The sequence below is a fragment of the Oryx dammah genome, unplaced genomic scaffold (genome assembly GCF_014754425.2).
Source record: "Oryx dammah isolate SB20612 unplaced genomic scaffold, SCBI_Odam_1.1 HiC_scaffold_3, whole genome shotgun sequence".
NCBI classification, from domain to species: Eukaryota; Metazoa; Chordata; class Mammalia; order Artiodactyla; family Bovidae; genus Oryx; species Oryx dammah.
This window is the reverse complement of record NW_024070187.1, coordinates 104,319,720-104,337,463: the sequence shown is the minus strand read 5'-3', so window position 1 is coordinate 104,337,463 and position 17,744 is coordinate 104,319,720. Positions and strand designations below refer to the sequence as shown.

At 41.2% G+C, this 17,744-nt stretch overlaps 1 protein-coding gene across 1 annotated transcript in view; it reads left to right on the top strand.

Moving 5' to 3' along the window:
• The window catches only part of CLNK (cytokine dependent hematopoietic cell linker), a 163,061-nt gene that overhangs the window by 118,551 nt on the left and 26,766 nt on the right, over positions 1–17,744 (top strand). Inside the window, exons 13-16 of the mRNA XM_040237336.1 lie at positions 429–456; positions 8,553–8,571; positions 10,752–10,833; positions 14,915–14,955. Of these exons, the coding sequence (XP_040093270.1) occupies positions 429–456; positions 8,553–8,571; positions 10,752–10,833; positions 14,915–14,955 (170 nt within the window). The remainder of the gene's footprint in view (positions 1–428; positions 457–8,552; positions 8,572–10,751; positions 10,834–14,914; positions 14,956–17,744) is intronic.

Genomic DNA, 17,744 nt, shown 5'->3' with positions numbered 1-17,744 from the left:
TTCCTGGACCACAGCTTCACACCTAAAATTCTTTATACAGCCTCAAAGTTAAAACAAAAAAGGTGGGGGGGCGGTTTAAATCAAGGTAATAATAGCAGGTCCTTCTGTGCTAATGAAATCTGACATAGAAAACCAAATGTCACTAGGAATGATGATGTTATTTAAATTCTTCTAAAATGAGAGGCAAGTTTATTCATGTCCTTTCTGTCACCACCTTTTATATTGGCTCGTAACTTCTTCTGCTTAGAAAATTATGAGAAAAATAACCTGGCTTTAATTTTATAGAACAGTGATAAATATCACACTGGACTATGGGCTATTAATTTGGCAATGAAAATGTAATCAAAGAGCTTTAAGGGCTCAGAATGATTTTATCTTGATCATTATGAGCTGTATTTTATGTAACGTCATATTTCTTTCCCTTACAGACAGATAAGCTTAAAGAACTTAAGTGAGGTAAGTAGCAATTCTGTCCTAGGAAACAAAAAAGGGAATTTTTTTTGCATTAACTGTCTGTGATGGGCAAGATGCTTAATTATCATAACAGCTATGCTCAATATGTATTAATAGCCTATTCTTTTTAATTACTTTTAATTGGAGGCTGCAGTCCATGGGGTCACAAAGAGTCAGACACGACTGAGTGACTAAACTGAACTGAATTGCTTTACAATGTTGTATTGGTTTTTGCAATGTAAACTAGCAGTGAATATACATATATCCCTTCTTTCTTGAGCTTTCCTCCCTTCCCACCCTCTAGGTAGTCACAGAACACCAGGGGAGCTTCCTGAACTATATAACAACTTCCCACTAGCTGTCTGTTTTACACAATTATAATGTACCCTATTTTAAAGGTGATAAAACTAAAGCAAAACAAGGTAAGCCTGAGATTTTAAAATGAAATTCTTATTTGCCACCACATTCAGTGTTTATTGGAAGACATGAGGTCTCCACCAATGACTTCCATTCTTCAGCATTTCAGAAGTATATGTTGGAAATTGTGATACACTTTCCTGATTATTAGTTGCTCACAAGAAAGACAGGAGTGCAAAGAGGAGTATATAGGACCTGATTTAGAATCCCACTCTGCCACCAACGACTTTGTGAACTTGAGCAAACTCTCCTGCCCTCACCCCACTCCTGTTCTGTTCTGTTTTCCCAACCAAAAAATAGTCAGGTATCCCCAACTTGGCAAAGTCAACGTCAGTCAAAGTTAGCGCATAAATGTCCAGGTGAGCAGTAGAGGCTCCCTAAGTGGCATGAAGGTCAGGTCAGAGGGAGCTATCTTAGAGTCCCTTAGATATTGACTTCTTTAAGCCCCAAAGAAGAAGGTCTTTAAGCCAGTGGTAGGCCCTCATTTCACTCCCCACTGGCCTTCTAAAGGATTTGGTTCTTATCTTAATATTTAACCTATGTCTTTATATATAGAACTTGGAGGTTGATCCCCTTCTTTCGTTCTTTTGATGTCAAAAACTTGGCCTCCATGCACTGAAGCTGAATGGAATCTCAGAGACAGAGTTTTGGTTGAAGCAGAAAGGAATAGCTTTATTGCTTTGCCAGGCAAAGGCTGTCACAATGGGTTCCTGCCCCTGAAAGCTGTGTGTCCCAACACTAGAGGATATAGTGAGGAGTTTTTTATAGCGATAGTTCAAGGGTGAGGTTGCTGATAAGATTAGCGTGTGTGCAGGGCCTACGTTCATCTAATCTGTCTCCAAGTGGTCCCCTGATGAGTTTCTACGGTTCCTGGGGTCATCAAACTGTGACCTTTCTCTGGAATGAAGAACTGTATCAGGTAGTTAACATTTTCATTTATTGGGGGTTTTAGTAGTACTTCAGAAGACCATCCCCAAGAAAAAAGAAATGCAAAAAGGCAAAACGGTTGTCTGAGGAGGCCTTTCAAGCAGCCATGAAAAGAAGAGCAGTGAAAGGCAAAGGAGAAAAGGAAAGATATTCCCATGTGAATGCAGAGTTCCAGAGAATAGCAAGGAGAGATAAGAAAGCCTTCCTCAGTGATCACTGCAAAGAAATAGAGGAAAATAATAGAATGGGAAAGACTAGAGATCTCTTCAAGAAAATTAGAGACACCAAGAGAACATTTCATGCAAAGATAGGCTCAATAAAGGACAGAAATGGACCTAACAAAGCAAAAGATATTAAGAAGAGGTGGCAAGAATACACAGAACTATACAAAAAAGATCTTCACGACCCAGATAATCACGATGGTGTGATCACTCACCTAGAACCAGACATCCTGGAATGCGAAGTCAAGTGGGCCTTAGGAAGCATTACTACAAACAAAGCTAGTGGAGGTGATGGAATTCCAGTTGAGCTATTTCAAATCGTGAAAGAGGATGCTGTGAAAGTGCTACACTCAATATGCCAGCAAATTTGGAAAACTCAGCAGTGGCCACAGGACTGGAAAAGGTCAGTTTTCATCCCAATCCCAAAGAAAGGCAATGCCAAAGAATGCTCAAACTACCACATGATTGCACTCATCTCACATGCTAGCAAAGTAATGCTCAAAATTCTCCAAGCCAGGCTTCAATAGTATGTGAACCATGAACTTTCAGATGTTCAAGCTGGCTTTAGAAAAGGCAGAGGAACAAGAGATCAAATTGCCAACATCCACTGGATCATGGAAAAAGCAAGAGAGTTCCAGAAAAACATCTACTTCTGGTTTATAGACTATGCCAAAGCCTTTGACTGTTCAGTTCAGTTCAGTTCAGTTCAGTCGCTCAGTCGTGTCTGACTCCTTGCGACCCCATGAATCGCAGCATGTCAGGCCTCCCTGTTCATCACCACCTCCCGGAGTTCACTCAGACTCACGTCCATCGAGTCCGTGATGCCATCCAGCCATCTCATCCTCAGTCGTCCCCTTCTCCTCCTGCCCCCAATCCCTCCCAGCATCAGAGTCTTTTCCAATGAGTCAACTCTTCTCATGATGTGGCCAAAGTACTGGAGTTTCAGCTTTAGCATCATTCCTTCCAAAGAAATCCCAGGGCTGATCTCCTTCAGAATGGACTGGGTGGATCTCCTTGCAGTCCAAGGGACTCTCAAGAGTCTTCCAACATCACAGTTCAAAACCATCAATTCTTCGGCGCTCAGCCTTCTTCACAGTGGATCACAACAAACTGTGGAAAATTCTTAAAGAGAAGGGAATACCAGACCACCTGACCTGCCTTCTGAGAAATCTGTATGCAGGTTAGGAAGCAACAGTTAGAACTGGACATGGAACAACAGACTGGTTCCAAATTGGGAAAGGAATATGTCAAGGCTGTATATTGTCACCCTGCTTATTTAACTTATATGCAGAAATGCTGAGCTGGAAGCACAAGCTGGAATCAAGATTATCGGGAGAAATATCAATAATCTCAGATATGCAGATGACACCACACTTACAGGAGAAAGCAAAGAAGAACTAAAGAGCCTCTTGATGAAAGTGAAAGAGAGTGAAAAAGTTGGCTTAAAACTCAACATTCAGAAAATGAAGATCATGGCATCTGGTCATATCACTTCATGGGAAATAGATGGGGAAACAGTGGAAACAGTGTCAGACTTTATTTTGGGGTGGGGGGCAAAATCACTGCAGATGGTGGCTGCAGCCATGAAATTAAAAGACGCTTGCTTCTTGGAAGAAAAGTTATGACCAACCTAGACAGCATATTCAAAAGCAGAGACATTGCCTACAAAGTCTGTCTAGTCAAAGCTATGGTTTTTCTAGTAGCCATGTATGGATGTGAGAGTTGGACTATAAAGAAAGCTGAGCACCGAAGAATTGATGCTTTCGAACTGTGGTGTTGGAGACGACTCTTGAGAGTCACTTGGACTATAAGGAGATCCAACCAGTTCATCATAAAGGAAATCAGTTCTTTACTATGAAAGGACTGAATATTTATTGGAAGGACTGATGCTGAAGCTGAAACTCCAATACTTTGGCCACCTGATGCGAAGAACTGACTCATTTGAAAAGACCCAGATGCTGAGAAAGATTGAAGATGGGAGGAGAAGGGGACGACAGAGGATGAGATGGTGGGATGGCATCACTGACTCTACAGGCATGAGTTTGGGTAAACTCTGGGAGTTGGTGATGGACAGGGAATCCTGGCGTGCTGCAGTCCATGGGGTCGCAAAGAGTCTGAGGGACAGGACTGAGCGACTGAACTGATACTGATATAGAAGAGCTCAAAGATATTGTTATGTTTATCTGCTGAGGCAGAACCAGGACTCTGCCCCAAGGCTGCACTATTGTTTCTTGGCTGCTCCTCCTTTGTCTCTGCATCCCCTCCCTTTCCTGATTAGCAACTATTTGAGTCTGCCATTTAGGACTCGGGGAAGGTCATGGAGTCCAGAGTCTGTTCCCTATAAAAACAAGGAACAGGGGTCACAGAAAGGCCTCTGTCCCTGGGAGCCCCACAGGTCCTGCTCAGGTTCATTTTCTCTCTATTTCTTTCTCCTTTCTTCTCTCTTTCCTTCCTTCCTTCCTTTCTTTCTAGTATTATGAGAATGTTAGAATTGAGTCACACTTCTAGCTTGCCCCTCAAGCACGATAGTTATGACCTCCAATCCATAAGACAAGAATGTCAAGGAGGGTAACACATGACTGCTGCATGAGAGGTTATATTCAAGACTCCACTCCTTGCTTATCCTCTTTTGCAAGTTGTTGGACTTTCCAAGTGCCACCAGGAGGGAGAAAGTAGGGGTGGTCCTCTGCAGCGGAAGGAACTCACACATCTAAAGGGGCTCCACCCTTTTCTTCCTGCAGATCAGCTAATGTGTCCCAAGTAGGCTGTCACTCAAGATGACTATTATTCACTGCTCAGTATGAAAGGACAATAGGCCCACCAATCATGAACAAGAAGGAAATGGGAATGTCTGCCTTGGACAGCAGGGATCCTGCAGGACAGTTTGTTTTTCTCACAACTTTCATTGGCATTCTGCTGGAAATTGATAACATCTAAAGAACAACAAGGCCTAGTGGAAGAACACATTTTTCTTCTTTATCTCTTGCCAAGACACTTCCTCATTGCTCTTGCCAAAACACTTCCTCATTGTTTGGACTGAGAGTCAAGGTCATTTCTCTATTCCAAAAACCCATCTCACAGGACACATGCCATGCTTGTGTGAGTGTTACATTCTTGTTTAAATTACATCTTGAGGACCAGAATTCATTCCAGCAGAAGTGAAGTGCCACCTGCCACTGCCCCCCCTCCCCCCCAAAAAAAACAACTAAGAGAAGAAAAGAGGGCTTCCCTAATGGCTCAGACAGTAAAGAATCTGGCTGCAGAGCAGGAGACCAGTGTTTCATCCCTGAGCCAGGAAGATCCCCTGGAGAAGGAAATGGAAACCCACTCCAGTATTCTTGCCTGGAGGATTCCATGGACAGAGGAGCCTGGCTGTTGCAAAGGTTGCAATAGACAGAGGAATCTGTGGGGTTGCAAAGAGTCAGACATGACTGAATGACTAACACATACACATAAGAGTAAAAGGAGCCTCAGAAAAGTGGCAAGAATTGCCAGCTGGCAGAAAGATGGAGCCAGTGCTGAAGCCTGAACTCTCAATCTACTCTTCATGTCCATAGTTCTGCCCTAGGAAATATGTGACTCGCCTGAAATGAAATAGTGAAAAAAAGAAGAAAGAAACAAATGAAAGGATGGGATGAGAAGAAGGTGGGAAATGAAAAAGAAGGCATTAGTATTTAACTTGAATATGTTAATTTTCTAACAAAAAAAAAATCTAGATTTCACTCTACCTTTTTCTATTTATTTTATTTTTTTACCTTTTGCAATCCTCTTTAATATCTGGCTGAACAGAGACAGCTGGATTCTTTTTTTTTTCTTAACTTTATTTAATATTGGAGTATAGTTGACTATAGGGCTTCCCTTGTGGCTCAGCTGGTAAATACACCTGCAATGCGGGAGATCTGACTTCGAACCCTGGGTTGGGAAGATCTCCTGAAGGGAAAGGCTACCCACTCCAGTATTCTGGCCTGGAGAATTCCATGGACTGTATAGTCCATGGGGTGGTAAGGAGTCAGCCATGACTGAGCAACTTTCACTTCATAGCTGACTTAACAATATTGGGTTAGTTTCAGGTGTACAGCAAAGTGACTCAGTTATCCATACACACACATCTGTTCTTTTTCAGATCCTTTTCCCATATAGGTTATTACAGAATATTGAGTAGAGTTCACTGTGCTATACAATAGGTCCTTAATGATTATCTGTCTTATATAGTCTAGTACTTCCCCACCACCACTTTGCCCTTTGGTCACCATAAGTTTGTTTTCTATGTCTGTGAGTGTGTTTCTGTTTTGTACATAAGCTCATTTGTATCATTTTTTTAATATTCCACATATAAGTGATATTATTAATATATTATATTTGGACCTAGAGATTATTATATTAAATGAAGTCAGAGTAAAGAAAATATCTCTCCACTTTTCTAATTGCATTTGATTTTAAATTCAGAGCCCTCAAGCAAAAAGTTGGCTGGGTCTCAATTAAATAAAACAAGGGCTCTCTCAGACAGAAGGCTTCTCAGCTGTGTTTACAGCAAGGCTTTCCCTCTCCTTTGACAAGCCTGAGAACCACAGCACAGAAGACTGTGCACTTTGAACTGCCTGGTTCAAAGTTCTGGAAAGGACTCGGTGTGGAGACTTTCAGACCACTCGTGGAAATCGGTTCATTCATTACCCTATTTATGTAGCCTATTGTTGTTGCTGTTCAGTCGCAGTCGTCCAGCTCTTTGTGACCCCATGGACTGCAGCACACCAGGCTTCCCTGTCCTTCACCATCGCCCGGAGCTTGCTCAAGCTCAGGTCCATTGAACCGGTGATGTCATCCAACCATCTCATCCTCTGTCGTCCCCATCTCCTTCTCTGTTGTCCGCTTCTCCTGCCTTCAGTCTATAGTTTTGCCTTGATTTGCTGGCCATGAGGAAATGTATGTCCTCTTTTCAGAATCCTAGGGGATGCCAAGATCCTTAAGATAAAAGGGCTTGTCTGTTGGCCAGCCTTAGGCAAGACATACAATGCCTCTCTGAGATACTTGTTGATACAGGTTTCTTGTCTATGAAGCCAGTGTGAGTCAGGAGACCTGGGCTCCAGAGCCTGCTCAGTGACAAGATAATTCTGGAACTCTGGGCAAATGGCACCACCTCCTTGCAGACTTCATCTGCAATCTACCAGCTTTAACTTTTCACGGACCTCAGACCACTTTGAAAATTTGATGTAAAGTATGATAAACCTTTCCAACCCCAGAGAAAAATGCATGTATTTACAGAAGAAAAAAAAATTGACTTTTAATTTCAGAAGGTTCATAAACGCCACTAGGCCATTCAAGAACCTCTTCCATCCCCCAGGTTAAGAAGCTCTTGTCCAAATGATATTTGTAGACCTCCTCAACTGCTGTAATACATGAAATGGACTTTAGAGAATTATTTGCCATTAAGTAAATACTTCAGCAAATACTGTACTTCTTGCAAGGCATTTTAATTCTTCAAGAGTGTAATAGGACTCCAGGATGAAATCCAAATAAGCACATAGACTTTCATAATGAAGAATGATCAGGAATTCACTATTAAGGAAAGAAAGAGAAAGAAAATGTTTGGAAAGAAAAATTGTGGCATTAAAAAGAATATTGTGAATATTTTCATGCTCATCTTTAAAAATAAAAATTCCAAAGCAGGTATAAAAAAAATAACCGAATGACAACCCACTCCAGTACTCTTCCCTGGAAAATCCCATGAACGGAGGAGCATTGTAGGCTACAGTCCATGGGGTCGCAAAGAGTCAGACACAGCTGAGCAACTCTACTTCATCACTTAAACACAAACTCTATTAAAATTTTATCATCTCTCTTAAAGTCCTGTTTTCTATAATACAACAACACACACACACACAAACACACACACACACACCACACACACACACATACACAAACACACACACACACTGCTTTTAAATATATCATAAGCCCCATTTTTATCCTGAAGTTTTTATGTAACTTTGAGACATTGATAAAATATAATTTTATGCCATACTGTATATAAATAATTGCAATGAATTTCTAATTTTGCAATAGTGAATATAGCACCAAAATTTATTTAATATGTCCCACTTAGAGGGTCATATAGATTGTTTCCAGTGTTTTTATATTATAAGTAATGATGTACTGGACATCTTTATACATGGAACTTGATCCAGATTTCAGGTTGTTGTCTTAGAAGAAGAAACTTATCAATGGAATTATTGGAATAAGAATAAGAGCATTTCTAAGGCTCCTAATAGCTTTGGTTAAATTGGTTTCAAAAATATTCAAAGCAATTTATAGTCCCATTAGCAGACTGTATATTTGCCTGTTACTTCGGAGTATAAAACAAAGAGTATAAAATTTTTATTTTTGCCTAGTCTTTTGGAGGCATAGTCACAGATTTTTAAAAGTCTATACTAACAGAAATGTTGCCCAAATTCTACTAACCAATACACACAGAGTATAATATAAAATTCTAGATCACTAAGAGTCACTCAATAATATTCTCTTTTTAATTCAATACAGGTCCTTGGAACAGAGAAAGGTGAACTGTTTATATTTGTTTTCTTATTATAACACCATTAGGCTAAGTCTTATTTCCAGGTTAATAGCATTAGTCTTTTTTTAAAAAAAGGATTGCTTGTTTCAGGCCTTAGGATATATGGACACATGTGTGTGTACATGATGACATGATCCAGATGGATTCAGGGACTCAGAGTCTATTCAAGAGTCCTGTGATCTAAACAGCATGATTAAAATTGGGCATGGGGTAGAGTTCTTTCTTCAGCTACAGGCCAGTGACAAGGAGGCACACTGTCACCCCCTAACATTTTGGAAGGATATTGCTAGCCTGCTGCTCCACAGAAGCTCTGGGTCTCTCCATCTTTGATGTCAGTCACTCACACACATGTCAGCCCTCATGCGTGCACATGTACACATGTATACACACTGCTGGTGTCACTATTGTGGAAGCATGGAATTCAACACTCACTCACTAGCTGGGAGGATGCTAATCTGGTGATACCTTCATGCCCACCTTTGAGATACTGTTCACCATTCACTTAGAATGATGAGTTATGTCCAGAGCCGAAGGGCCTGAACTATGGCCCAGAGTTAACACTGCCAGCCTAGTTTGACAAACCAACATTGGGTTAAGATTTCAGAGACTCACCACCAGCTGTTTTGTTTTGGACAAGTTGCGTTGCTTCTGTGAGTCAGAAGTCTTCTCATTTTACATTGAGGAAGTTACACTTGAGTGGGTCCTAATGAAGAGTTTCTGATGGAGGAGTAGGGGTCTGTTGGGAATGCTAAATAATTTTAAAACCTAAAGGAAACTGTGCCTATTTCCTCAATAAAGCTCAGCATTCTAACTGAAACATTCAGGAGTTGTTGCCTCAGACTTCAGTGATTATCAATGCAGCAATGTGACATTGGCCAACTCACGGGGGTAGCTGTTGATGACCTGAAATGATTTTATGGGATGTGCGACCAGTGGACCAGTCACTGACTCCAATCACATTTTAAGTAATCACGGTCCTTCAATCAAAGATGTCCAGTTTGTGATCAACCTTGGACACAGCACAGAGGAACAACCAAAATTAAGACATGTCAGTGTTTACGCTTCCTTAACTTTATTACTTACAACTGTAACTAGAAGAGTGTTTTATGGGCTTTCCTATCATTGTTTTATTATGTGACCTTGGTAATTCTGGATGGCTGGTTAAAATCTACCCAGGATTAAAAGGAAATAAAAAGTGATAATACCAATGAAGTGAAAGTCGCTCAGTCATGTCTGACTCTTTGTGACCTCATGAACTATACAGTCCACAGAATTTTCCAGGCCAGAATACTGGAGTGGGTAGCCTTTCCCTCCTCCAGGGGATTTTCCCAACCCAGGGTTCAAATCCAGGTCTCCCACATTGCAGGTGGATTCTTTACCAGCTGAGCCACAAGGAAAGCCCAAGAATACTGGAGTGGGTAACCCATCCCTTCTCCAGTGGATCTTTCTAACCAAAGAATCAAACCAGGGTCTCCTGCATTGCAGGCAAATTCTTTATCAACTGAGCTATCAGGGAAGCGCAGTAATACAAATGACATATATAATTACTAAATAAGTCCAGTTCCTATGGTTGGCACAACTTTTCAAAACTTGAAGATCAAAGAGGAATAACTGAGAAAATGCATGTCTGGTGGGAACCAGGCAGGAACCACTGGTCTACACCCGAATCCTGGGAGCTCTCCTGCCTTATCACAGGAGACAGGAGAATTCAGGTGTGCGTGGGCAAGCATCCAGCATCCCCATAACCTACATTTCTCTAAACGGTTCTTAAGTTCAACATGTTTGCTTATGTTTCTATGTAAAATTTCATCTGAATGCAGAATTCAACTTCAACCCACTTCCACTTCAAGCCTGTCTAATACCAAATGCCTTCGAATGCAATATTATATATTTGGTGGAAGTTTAAGAATGAGTTCTAGATTTAATATTTTTGAAAATATTGATTATTCAACATTAAAGCAATTTGTATAGCCTCAAGGACAAGCTACCCCCAGGACCCAGGGTTTTGCAGAATATATGGGTTACATTTTCCACTAACCACCAACTGCTCACTGTTAACAACAGAGATTATTTGGATGAAATGACAGCCATTTCAAAAGATCTCTAATGGCCCCCAATCATTTTCCTTTTACAACCTGACCAAATTCTGTGATGCCGTTACACAGTTCCTTATCACCAGATGAAGCCTGAAGCACCTCATCTGGCACAAAACCAAAGTCCTCAAGAGATTCCTCTTGCCGTTGCCAGGTAAGGAGCCAGGAATTCCTGGCTGGGTCCCAGCTTGGGGATCAGCCCTGTGTTGCCTGGGATAATGACTCACGGGGTCTCCTGAAAAAGACTCTCTGGCCTTCGATAATGAAACCCAGTGACAAGATCCTAAGGAAACCAGTGAATCATAGTTGTTGTTGAAGTTAATAGGATTTAAATTGGCCATGGGGTAGAAGTCTTTTTTCAGCTATAGGCATTGTTCTTCTTGACTTTATAAGTGACTGATTGTGCGTTAGAGACAATATTTGAAGACACGGGTATTCACTAGGTAGGATTAACTGGAATGGCAGCTAATCAACATGGGAAGAAAAGTTGACATTTCTAACCAGTCTCAGTGGATGACTGCACAGAAGCTGACAGTCACTTTGGAACAGCACTTTATAAATGAGCAGGGGTTGAAAATGCCATTATCTAAGTAAACACTTGCCTGATTAGGTTATTGTGACAACTGTCATCCCAACAGAAAAGTCGAGGAGGCTAATGAGGCTGGTGATTCATTGGCTGAGGTCACATTAGTAGTAGCTTCCTTAACATCCCGAGTCTCTAAATTAGTACTCCCAGGCCCTCCTGCCCGCAGTCTGGCCAGCGGCTCCAGCCCCGTCCAGGCCACTCTCCATGACTGCTAACAAAGGAGATTTGCGACATTTGCGAGTGCTATCTCTCTTCCTATAGCACTTCCCCACCACCCTTCAAATTTCCCTCTCTCTGCCATCTCCCTATTTGGGAAATTTCTCTTTGTTCAGTAGAGCCCAGCTCAAAGCCACCCTGAATCCAGGAAGTAGTTCTTCCCCATTCCCCAGAGGGAACACATGAGGCCCAGGGAGGCTGAGTCCCTTACTGCTGAAATCAAGTCCAGCTCCACTCTTCAGTAACCCATCGCATCTACACTGATTTGAATCAGTGTAAAATTCAACTTCAATCCACTTCCACTTCTGCATGTAGATGTGATGGGTTACTGAAGAGTGGAGCTGGGCTTGATTTCAGCAGTAAGGGACTCGGCCTCCCTGGGCCTCATGTATTCCCTCTGGGGAATGGGGAAGAACTAACAAACCATGTGGCCTGGGGCATCATCTCTCATCTTCCATGTGAAGTTGAGAGCAGAGCCAGACCTATTCAACATGCCCACGCGCTCACTAACCACCAGCTCTCAATGCCATTGCCAGGCCCTGTATGTCAGGGGCATTGTCTCCACCCTCCGTTCCCTCCCCCGCCATCACTTTCTTGTGCTATTTCACACCTTTGGTGACTTTGTTCTCACTCTTTGGTATGTGGGCATTAGTTCTACAGCTTCATTCTCTTATTAGACTGTTTTCTGTTTAAGGCCCAATCTGACACAAAACCCTTGCCCATACAACACATTGATACCCTTTCTAATGTACTTGTCTAAAAGGAAACAAAAAAAATCATCATATTATAGAGAAAAGATCATGAGATTTCAGTTGGACCCACATCTGCAGTAGTTGTTGTTTAATGCAGCTTGGATGCTTTTGTGTTTGTTTAATTAACTGAACAACATCTCCTGATTTGGGGGGCTTCCCTCATAGCTCGGTAAAGAATCTGCCTGCAATGCAGGAGACTTGGGTTCGATTCCTGGGTAGGGAAGATCCCCTGGAGAAGGAAATCGCAACCCAGTCAAGTATTCTTTGAATCCCATGGACAGAGGAGTCTGGCAGGCTACAGTCCATGGGGTTGCAAGAGTTGGACGTGACTGAGTGACTTTCACTCACTTAGTCACTCCTGATTTTTCTTTCTCTCTTAAATGACTGCATCTTCTAAGGCTCCTTTTTCCCAAACTGACCTCTAAATATTGGTATTCTTCAGATCTTTCTGAGGACCTTTTTCCTCTTGGTAAGAGTGTAAGCAGTTTATCCATCCTCATGGTGTCAAATGTCAGCTCTATATTGATTGTTACTAAATCTCTGTCTTCTGCCCCAATCACCCTTTTTAGCCCCAGACCCATGTCCAGTTAACCAGCAAGCAGTTTTCCTTGAATCAGTAACAGGCATCTCAAACTCAGTGTTGGAAACTGAACTCCTGACTTATACTTTCATTTCCAGACCCACACTACCCTTTTACAAACTTTCTCACCTCAATAAATGGTATACTCTCTTTCTCATCTTCACTCTTCCCATCCTGTTTATTAACAGCCCCCTAAATTCTCAAATCTCAACTCATAACAGGTCTTGAATCTGTCCATTTCCCTAGCTCCCAGGAAAACTTGAGAACCAAACCAATTTTGTCTAGATTAAGTGACATTCTTTTTCTGTGCTCACCTCCATGGTGGTGTTTACCCCATATTGTGATTGTTGTATAATTATGTTTTCCCTTCAAAAACTAAGCTGCTTCAGGGCAGAAGTCATGTCTATTCATTCGCTATCTCCCAAAACATACAATGTACTTAGTAAGCGCTCAATCAGTGTTTATAAAATGAAAGAATTATCATTTCTGTTTTAGTTCAGGTGCTTTTTCTTCTATTTTTATAAACTTTGTACTTAAAACCTAGAATATCTTCAGAGGATATTACTCTTCTCTCAATAATTTCTGAAAATCTTAAAAAATTAGGGCAGCAAAATTTTACTATCCAAGATTTAGTTGCTGAGTTCAGTCCAGCATTTTTGCAACCCCATGGACTGTAGCCCACCAGGCTCTTCTGTTTCTCAGATTTCCCAGGCAAGAATACTGGAATAGGTTGCCATTTCCTTCTTCAGAGGATCTTGCCGATCCAGGGATCAAACCTGTGTCTCCTGCATTGGCAGGAAGATTCTTTACCTCTGAGCCACCAAGGAAGCCAATAGTTCTATATATTTCTGACTGCACTGGGTCTCTGTTGCTGTGTGTGGGCTTTCTCCAGTTGCCGGGAGTGGAAGTTACTCTTTGTTGTGCTGCGTGGGCTTCGCATAACAGCGCTTCTCTTGTTGTGGGGCGGGGGCTCTAGGCTTCAGTAGTTGTGACCCCCAGGCTCCAGAGCACAGGCTCAATAGTGGCAGTACAAGGGCTTTAGTTGCCCTAAGGCAAATAGAATCTTCTTGAACCAGAGATGGCATCTGTGTCCCCAGCACTGCCTGGATAAGAATCGGGGAAGCCCTGTATGATTTTTTCCCTAGACATTTAACAAAATTTTACACTGACTCATAGTAAAGGGACTGTGAATTGAAGGCTTAGATAGCAAAAGAAGCCTGACCAGTGATGACAGCACAATGCGGCGGTTCAGTGATCCAACGGCATTGCTGTTTGTGAAGCAAGTCGTAAGACTCTAGGCGTCCATGGAAATGACAAAAACCAGATATGTATTCAGTTGATTTCATTGCTGCTGGTAAAGGGATGAATTTCGCTAAATTAACCCAGAGGTTTTGTTCAATTGCACAATCATGGCATAGAGCATGTTCCATGTAACTAGATTTAACTTCAGCAACACCTAGAGTTTATGATGATGATGCTGACCACAATACAAAATGAACCAGAAAATTAGTGCTGTTACCCAAAGCTAAACATTAAGTGCTAAACTAAAGCTGTTGATAAACAGTCTTGGTAATGTTATTACTGTATTTAGAAATGCATATTATTTTATTGTCTTTATTATATTTTTATAATGCTTTTTTTCTTTATGGAGTTCCTTCCTTTACACACAGTTTTCTTACCTAGCTCACATTTTAAGAGGAAATGAAATAATTTCTTTGCCCTTCTTCCTTGCTATGCATGACTCACCCTCAATTGGTAAGCCGTTATTAATACTACAGAGTAGGAGCTGTAGTGTTTTCTACAGTGACCATATCTACAAGGCAAGTCTGAAGTCATGGCTTCCAAAAGTAAAGGATTCTGATGCATGCTCACTGAAGTGACATGGAAAGAACATATATGAGTCAGTCAATTTGTTCCACATCTAATGTCAGTCTGTCTTGAGAAAGGAAGGAACCAGCCTCCTACACCTTATAAAACAGATGATTCTTCTAACTCATCCAGTAAACTATAAAGTGCTCTGTAAATATGACTTAGACCATGAGTACTGACCCAGCTAAAGTAGAAAATACTAACATTCTTTCAATTGTAATATTTCCTTTAGCTCTTCATTCATGACACGCAACCCGACTGTGCAAAACCGAGGTAAGAACACTTTACCTAAGAATTATAAAATAAGCAGGTAAGTCTATTCCTGCACCATGAATTAGCCTTGGTGAAACTAAGAGTCCCTCAGCTGATGCATGTAGATGTTAATTCTCTGGTTTTCATTGATAGGTGGCATTGTATTGTGTTAATATCACATAAATTTTATCCACAATTAAATATGATCACTTAGGTGATTTCCAGTTTTTTCCTCTTATGGACATTAGTTGTGAGAAATATTGTAGATGTCTTCCCTTGTATATAATATGTACATATTTTCCAAGTACATAATAGGATAAGTTCTCTTTTTAAGAGGGAAATGGCCACATCTTAGAATATTCCTCTCTTCAGTGACACTAGATTCTGGTAGCTTAGTTGCTAAGTCATCTCCAACTCTTGCGATCCTATGGGCTATAGCCCACCAGGAATTTCTCAAGTAAGAACACTGGAGTGGCTTTCCACTTTCTTCTCCAGGGGATCTTCCTGACCCAGGGATCGAACAATATCTCCTGCACTGCAGGAGGATTCTTTACCACTGAACCATCAGGGAAGCCCAACCCTAGATGTAGTTTCCAAACTAGACATATCACTTTGACCAACAGCTTATGAGAGCCCATTGTTTCCTATCCTCTCCAACAGTTGTTTCCTGGCAAACTTTCAGTTTTTGCCATTCCACTGGTTGTAAAATATATTTATCGTAAAAAGAGTCTGTGAAATGGAGAAAATAAAAACCAACCTCTTACTAATTCATTGAAAAGATAAAAATCAGAAGGATACCATGTCCATGGAGATGTCAAAGGTAGCCTATAAGTATAGTGTTATATCACTCTTGGTGATTGGTTTTGATATTGTTAGTATTATTTGGCCCAAACCAGATATGTCATGTCCTTTTGTCTTTCTTTCTTCACTCCCTACGCCATAGAGATTCTGTGTTCGGGCCTAATCTTTCAATCTTTCCCTGCTGAGCCACAGAAAGGTGGCTGGACTCCATGGGATAGAGTGGAAAGACTGAGGGCTCTGCTGACCTTGATCCCACTTCTGCCTCTTTGAGCTTCACACTCCTCCATCCATAAAATTAAAATAATGATATTAACTCACAGGGTCCCACTTCTGTCTCTTTGAAAATTCAAATACTATTAACTAACAGGGTTAATACATACACACACACACACACATGCATGCACACACACACACACAGCCCTCTGCTTAGCACATTGTAGGCAACTGACACATTTTAATATCCTTCCTTCTTTTTTTGCATTTCCTTTCCTTCTCCAGTGATTCTCTCCCTAACTGATCCAGTGAGACCAAGAGATTCCTCCGCCACCTCCATCATGTCCTTATTTCTCTTTGCCCTGCACCATCTGGACCTTACATGCGGAAACCAATATAGAAAACTCATATCCCCAGATGTATGCATCCCTAATAAGAGTTTCCCAAGAGAGGACTCCTTTTCTAAAGGAGGGTGGCCACATGGCTCAATTCCTAGAAATTGAATGACAGAAACAGCAGTCTTGGAGGCCAGATCTTGGTGTATGAAAAGAAAAAGACCTGGAAGATCCAGGTGGAAGGTCCAGGGGCTCAATGGGCCAGGAAAGGCTTTTCGGATGGGGGTTTTGAAACTGGAATTATTGCAGAGATGGAGAAGCAGAATCATAGATTAAAGAGGAATCCAGAGTCTTGACTTGAAAGACAAAATCTTGAACACATAAAGAAATAAAGAGCAGTTGAAGAATGGAACAGTGGTGTTAGTGAAGTGGAAAGCCTTCAAAGACATGAGTCCAGTCAAGCATCCTCTGACTGGGAGTGTATCATTCATACTGGGGTCATGTAGACTGTTCTCTACTCATCGAAGAAACAGGTTTGCATAAAGAAACATCCTGGGATGGACAGGGAAGATATTTTTATCTCCAGTGCCTTCAAACACCATTAATTCCTCTTTGGGGCAACAAATATCCACCACACATGTGGTTTATGCCCCAAATTGGGCTGGGCCTTAAGAATACAGAATAGAAACAGCCTCATCCTTTAACTGACCAGTGCTTGAACTTCTCCATCAATTTATTCAGAGATTCATTCTCCTGGGTAAAAATACACCCTTGGGTCACCAGTGCCTGGCAGAAATTAGGTGCACAGAAAACAGGACACAATCCAGGCATGTGTAGAGCTCTAAGTCTAGCGGGCTCTCTAAAGTTTGCTAGTTTTAAGTCGGATGTCTCATGTGAGGGGGAGGGGGACAGTGTTCCACAGGGAGAAGAGTGAAACCTACTTCTCCATCAATGTAGGTATCATCATCTCAATTTAACAAATGAGAAAAGACTTTGAAAATATTCAGTTATACTTCTTTTTAAGGATGGTACTTTATTTATTTATTTTTAAGGAGTATAATTGCATTACAACATTGTGTTACTTTCTGCCATACAACAATGTGGATCAGCTATATGTATACATACATCCCCTCTCTCCTGGGCTTCCCCTCCACCCCCCTATCCCACTCCTCTAGACCACCACAGAGCACTGAGCTGAGCTCCCTGTGCTATACAGCAGCTTCCCATTAGCTATCTATTTGATACATGGTAGCATATATATATCAATTCTACCATATGCCCAATTATAGTTATTCTTGACTGTTCAGTTAACTAGTTAATACATAGGTTTTTCTCAATTTTCTGATAAATAAATTTAAGCTAAACTACTGGGAGCCTACGTAGATGGATCTCCAGACAAAAAAGAAAATTATCTTGATATATTGGCAGAAAAACCAGAAAGTTTGGGTTATAATTAAAAAT